This window comes from Curcuma longa, unplaced genomic scaffold (assembly GCF_044706935.1).
Source record: "Curcuma longa cultivar G26 ecotype Majalengka, Jawa Barat unplaced genomic scaffold, ITB_CL_G26_1.1 contig_25532, whole genome shotgun sequence".
Taxonomy (NCBI): domain Eukaryota; kingdom Viridiplantae; phylum Streptophyta; class Magnoliopsida; order Zingiberales; family Zingiberaceae; genus Curcuma; species Curcuma longa.
Window position 1 is genome coordinate 1 of NW_027432804.1, and position 6,061 is coordinate 6,061.

The 6,061-nt window shown below is 37.8% G+C and overlaps 1 protein-coding gene across 1 annotated transcript; it reads left to right on the top strand.

The window, feature by feature from the left end:
• Positions 1 to 3,304: 3,304 nt before the first annotated feature.
• On the top strand, positions 3,305 to 5,571 carry LOC141818629 (profilin-like). Its single transcript, XM_074706084.1, has 3 exons — positions 3,305 to 3,569; positions 4,718 to 4,855; positions 5,215 to 5,571. The coding sequence occupies exons 1-3, from the start codon at positions 3,444 to 3,446 to the stop codon at positions 5,347 to 5,349; spliced, it is 399 nt and encodes a 132-aa protein (XP_074562185.1). The 5' UTR covers positions 3,305 to 3,443; the 3' UTR covers positions 5,350 to 5,571.
• The last annotated feature ends 490 nt before the right edge of the window (positions 5,572 to 6,061 follow it).

Sequence of the window (6,061 nt, forward strand, 5' to 3'; positions counted from 1 at the left end):
CTGTTAAATTGAGATGGCGGAAAGAAGCCTTGGGCTCACTACTATTTAGAATCCATCTTGGAACAGTTTGTTATGAGTCGGTATGACTGAGTTCTTAACGTCAAAATCTGATCTGATTCGATGACACATCAGAAGAATACTTAACTCCAAGACTGACTGATTGGGTCTCACGTCCTGACTCGATGACCTCGACTTGGTATACGAATCAGGTCGGATTGATAAGTACTCGGCATAGGTTGGGATCTAATACCTCCCTCGGCATTTGACTCAGTTTAGGACTCCACACCTTAACCTCTCTCAAAGTTTAACTCCAGTTTGACATCTGACTCTGAACTCTGAGTCCAAGCTACTCCATCGAGTCTCCTCCCAATCATATCATACCCCGTCTCAATCTCAATGCTCGTCTCAATCGACCTCAACTTTGGCTCCCTCTGTTGATTATGCTCCACCTCCTCAGTACCATATATATGTCACACTCAACCAACTCTGCTTTGTTCAATCCCTTATTTAGTTGGGCAAGTCGCCATCAAAAGGACGCATGCAATCATATGATAACTTATCTCCCCATTAATGCGGAATAATAGCACAGTCTAATATGTATGGATGATAAGACTTTTCGCTACTTTGACGGCGATGAGATATTTTTCTTACCTAAATAAGGCATCTCCTTTGACAATATTTCTATTTAGAGATATTCTCCTTAATTGAAATAAGATAATTCTCCACTATTTTTTTTTCATACGTCTATATATCTTCCCCTCCTCACACACGAATACATGTACGCACATTGATAGACTCATAAACGCCCATTCTTTCTGCATTTTCTCTTTTCTCTCCCCAATTAAGAAGCTGACTTGAGCGTCAGAGTGATTGAGTTAAAACACCCTTGACTTCCGTTTTAATCCTCTTCTTCCTCTTGTTGTGCAGAGCATGACGGTGCATCAGAGTTCGTCATCTGCATCCTTTGCTGTGCATGGGCACAATTTAACTATCAATCTACCAGTCGGGTGGCCGATAACTCGTCTGAAGGACGATCTCAACAGAAATACGGCCTAATCAAACCTTTCGGTAGTTGAAATTTAAAAGGTCTCGCGGTGGTAATTCTTCTCATTTCATTTTCACTCCACGCTTCTAGTTCTTAGAGAAATGAGGATTTCAAAACGTCCACGAGATAGTAGATAAATTTTGAACATTAATTAATTATTTAATTTTCTTAATGCATATGCGATACAGTAATATATTTAATTATGCATTGTTTTTCAGTTTCCATTTTAAAAAAAATAAAAATCAAAATAACACTAATTTGATCACACCCGCTCATAAAATATTATCCATATTTCACTAGTCAATTCCGACAGCATTTAAGCCGATCATTCTCAGCGCCTAGGTATTACAGAGACGTAGGATCACATCAAACTCGGCCACTTGCTCAATTCATCTCCCTCGCACCAGCCATTGCAAGGAGCACTTTCTGATCCTAATCCCAACAGTCGACAAAAATTAGACTTGTGGATTCTCACTCGTAGGTAACGCAGGAGGTTTGCTGCTGCCACACAAAAGGCTACTGCCGCCTCTCCTTGCCACCGAAGAGGCACAAGAGCCCCTCGAAGACTTCTTTGTTATAGTCCTGCTGCAGGGGCCAGGCGTGAAGCCGCCTCCACAGATCTTCCATGCTTTTATACTCTTCTTGTTGTTACAATTAGCTGGTGCTTCTTTCTTTGCAAGATCCTCTATGCACGTGGCTCGATAGAGATGCAAAAGATTGGGACTTCCCTTGGAAGTACTTCGATAGACCTCTTCTGCACGCACCCACAACAACCTGGAGTTAGAAATCGACAAGCTTAAGGAAATGCCATTTTTTTGAGGATTAGAAGAAGACTAACTTGACAGGGAGCACAGCCATGAGAGTAGCAGACAACTCAAACAGAGGTCCTTGCGTTGAAACCGCATTGTCTGTGAGATCGGAAGAGGAAGAGAACATGGAGCCCTCAGAGTCAGAGCTTTGCTGATCCATGAGATCAGCCTCGACGAGCAGAACGCGACAGGGCCGGGGAGGCAATCATGGCTCCTGAATGGATGGTCCCGTATTTATATACCAGTGCTGGTCGGTAGAATTCCATGTGCGGTGCGTGATTGGATACGGAATGAAAGGTAAACGATGAACGATCAAGAGAGAGAGGACGATTTATTATTTTTATTTTTCCTCTGCGTTTTAGAATTTTTTGTTAAGAGAAAAAGGATAAGGCCGACGTCGTCATTGGTCATATCGTTTTCAGGTGGTGTGCCATTCTTTGCTGGACCAGGACATCTGGAAATGTGAACTTTATGAACAGTTGGCGGCAGAGGAATCCGTGGGCAACGCAGCGAGGTTGGTGTTATGGGCCGTGGTTTTTGGAGATGCGCAGTCGAATTGGAGAATAGTTTTGATCCATAATTTTAAGTAAGTTGTTTTAATTTTAACTAAAATTACTATATAATAAGAGTATTTTGGAATGAAAAAATAAGATAGGTATAATGTTGATATTTTTTTAATAATAGGTGCCTTTTTTAACAATAATATAAATAAAAAAACATTCTATTTTGTCCTAATTTTAAAAACTATAAATCAAGACAAACTATTTTTATATGCCACAATTCTATTATTGGGAGTTCTTACTTGTTTGTTGATGGTCTAGAAGAAAATTTATGTAAAATTATAAAAATAAATGAGCCATACTAAACAACAATTTCCTCCCGAGTCTATGCAATTTATCAATCCATGTATATACTCTTTAATATTACAAAATTTCCTCCCGAGTCTATGCAAGCCAATTTATACAATAAATTAGCCGCGTATTTCATTGACCACTACAAGTATGGATTCCGGTGGGAAACCTTGTCCCCGGAGCAATGGTGCAACGGTAGGACATCTGGATTGTGATCCAGGACCCGCGGTTCATTTATCATTTTTTTCCTGTGGAAAACCTTCGAGTCGTTCCATAACCAACGAAGAAATCATGTTGGAGGACCTGCCAGGTTATTCATCCCTCCGAACCTACAATGGATGACAACGAACGACGCCGTCCACAAGGCAAGCCTGTGCCTGTCGACATCACTCAAATCCCTTAGGCCGCCGGCGCCGGAGTAGCCGAAGACGGAAAACTTGGAAAACGATCGCCTACATCAGCAGTCCCACTGTCAGTAGAAGCCTACCTCAGCCCAATTCGCTTCATGGTCAAGCCCAATTGCCTTGCTTCAGACCATGTAAGTCATGAGACGCCCAATATGATATAATTTTCTTATTGGCTGTGCAAGCCAGGCTGCGTAGATTCACCCATTTGATATTAAAAAAAGGGAAAGATGCTAGAAAATGGCATAAGAAGCACTTGTTGCTTTTGAACCAAATCAAGGGGAGAAAGGAGAGAGAAGGACAGTTAGAGCGAGAAAAGAGGGCGAGAGAGAGGATGTCGTGGCAATCGTATGTCGACGAGCATCTGCTGTGCGAGGTGGCAAGCGGCGCGCGTCTTTCCGCTGCCGGCATCTTCGGTCATTCAGGCGACATATGGGCGATCAGCGAATCCTTCCCCGAGGTTTCCTCTGCTTCCATCGATCCCTTTTGCATCGCACCTTGATTTAAGTGTCTGATAGCTTGTAGTATGCGCGATTTTCGCTCCTCTGGATCCTGGCTACGTTAGTCTATTGATCGTATAGTGGTCGAGATGGGATTAAATTTTCAATTATTGGTTCCTGTACCAGAACTTTGGAGTTAGATCTGATGGATCACCGCTAAAAACTGGTTTTTCTGTCCAGTTTATGGCGGGTTTTCGATTATTTTCCTTCTGTTTGGTCAGATTAGGACCTTAGAGCCTGCTTGCGACTGGCGGGGCCCATAAATATTTGCGAAATAAGTAAATAAACGGAATCATTTTGCTGCCTTTCTATGGCGCTCTAATGATTTCCCAATAGATGAACCAAAATTATTCTTCATCCTTATTAGTTGTCATCCTAGGGCAAACTACTGATTTTTGCATCACTTTTCTCCATCTTTTTGGGTTCAGTATTTTACTATACACCAATACTTTATTTGATAGTATTTTAGCAAATTTATTTTGTATTTGTTATTGCAATGAATTGTTTTACTTTTGGGCTTGTAGAATATAGTTGTCAAGATTGAAGGTCCAATTTCAAATACTAGATTGATTTGCATTGAATTCTGTTTTTAGTAAACTAAATTTTTTATCCCTTTTTTCTTTTGGGATGGCATGTGGCTGAGTTTGGAAGAAATCAAATTTGAAGATTGGATGCAGTTACATTCATGATCTAGCATGTACAAAATGAAAACTTAATTCTTGATTCTATGAAATTTCTGACGGAAGTGTTTCATTTGCTTCTCTTCCATGAAAGTTTCATTTTCTCAATGTATCCAAATTTTCGGTCTATTTTTTATTTTGATGTCCATTCAATCTTTTTCATCTCTTCAACAAGTTTAGCAATAAGCATAATGACCCTATTGTTATGCTGGAGAAATTAACCTATAATTAGCTTTTTAGGAAATTTTCTTTATTAATTATTTGTTTCTGCTCGGCCCTTATAATTATATAAAAATTATAATTGTTAGCTCCCTTTGACTTGCCAAACTGTGGAAATATGAAAATCCATATGGAAAATGTTTTTGATTCTGTTACTGTTTTCTCTATACCTATCATATGTTAATGTGCATATCTTCTCAATACTACAGATCAAACCTGAAGAGTTCACCGCAATAATGAGTGACTTTGATGCACCTGGATCGCTTGCGACAAATGGATTATACCTTGGTGGAACGAAGTATATGGTTATTCAAGGTGAACTGGGTGCAGTTATTCGAGGGAAGAAGGTTAGTTTTTTGTTTGTATCTACGATTTGTTATGTTAGATTTTTAATTCCTTACTTCATACTAGATTTCTGTTTGTATGCTTGATCTTCAATTTACATTGAATTTCTGTTTTGTGCATTGAGACGTACACCCTCTGGATCTTGTCTAGTTGCTTATAATCGTTAGCAATGCCTGATGATAATTTGTCATTTTGTTTGGTTCATGATAATTAATTTACGTTGAGAGAAAAAATAAACGAACTGCATATATTTTAGCACGATTGCTGCTTACTGAACCAGTCAACCAGCCATGACTTTGTGGTAGTATTAATGATCTAGAATGCTTCTCTCTTCTTATATATATAAAAAAATGATTTTCAGAGTAGCAGCGGTGTCACTATAAAAAAGACTAACATGGCTTTGATCTTCGGCATATATGATGAGTCGATGACTGGTGGAGAATGTAACGTGGTCGTGGAGAGACTTGGTGATTACCTTTGTGATCAAGGCTTCTGAATCCAAGCATTGCAGCTTGATAAACTTCTTTATTCTGTACTCGCTTATTGAATTAACCTGCAATGAATAATCAACTAAAACTCATGTTGGAGTATTCAAGTCCTGTTGGTTGCCCGTTGGCATGATCTCTTTAGCTGTATCATGCGACGGTTAACCGTTCTCGTGTTTGTGTTTCTGTATCTTGAAAATGCCATTAGAAGTTTGGTTTACAGTTGGCATTAATTTGTGCATGATTTATGCTTTAAAAGTCAAAGGGCAAAGATTGAAAGGACGGTCCGTTTTGATTTTTTATCAAAAGTGTATCTTATTTTTGTGTATGATTATTCAATTATTTTTTATTATTATTATATTATTATTATTATTATTTCTTTTTTATATTTTTCATCTAAATTTTAAATCAGAAGTGTACTATAGTAGTTATAAAATTGAAATTATAGTTACTATAATTATAAATGTTAAGTAAATTTTGAGATGTCATAATTTTTATTTGAAAATGAATCACGAAACACATAATATATCAAATCAAATTTTGTTTAAAAATTTATATTTATTTATTAATGAGTATAACTGATAATGATTCATTTTAAATTTTAAAAAAATAGCATTTAAAGGTTTTTCGAAAGTTTCAAAGAATTTTAATCTTCTTTATTTAAAATTATTTTTAATGTTGTGGTAATTATAATTTTATAGCTGTTACAATTGTTGTAGTTAT

Bases quoted from the DNA above. Each gene is read 5' to 3' on its own strand.
- LOC141818629 (XM_074706084.1), top strand. From the start codon at position 3,444: ATGTCGTGGCAATCGTATGTCGACGAGCATCTGCTGTGCGAGGTGGCA. The intron at 3,570-4,717 runs GTTTCCTCTGCT...TCAATACTACAG, and splicing joins TCAGCGAATCCTTCCCCGAG to ATCAAACCTGAAGAGTTCAC. The intron at 4,856-5,214 runs GTTAGTTTTTTG...AATGATTTTCAG, and splicing joins CAGTTATTCGAGGGAAGAAG to AGTAGCAGCGGTGTCACTAT.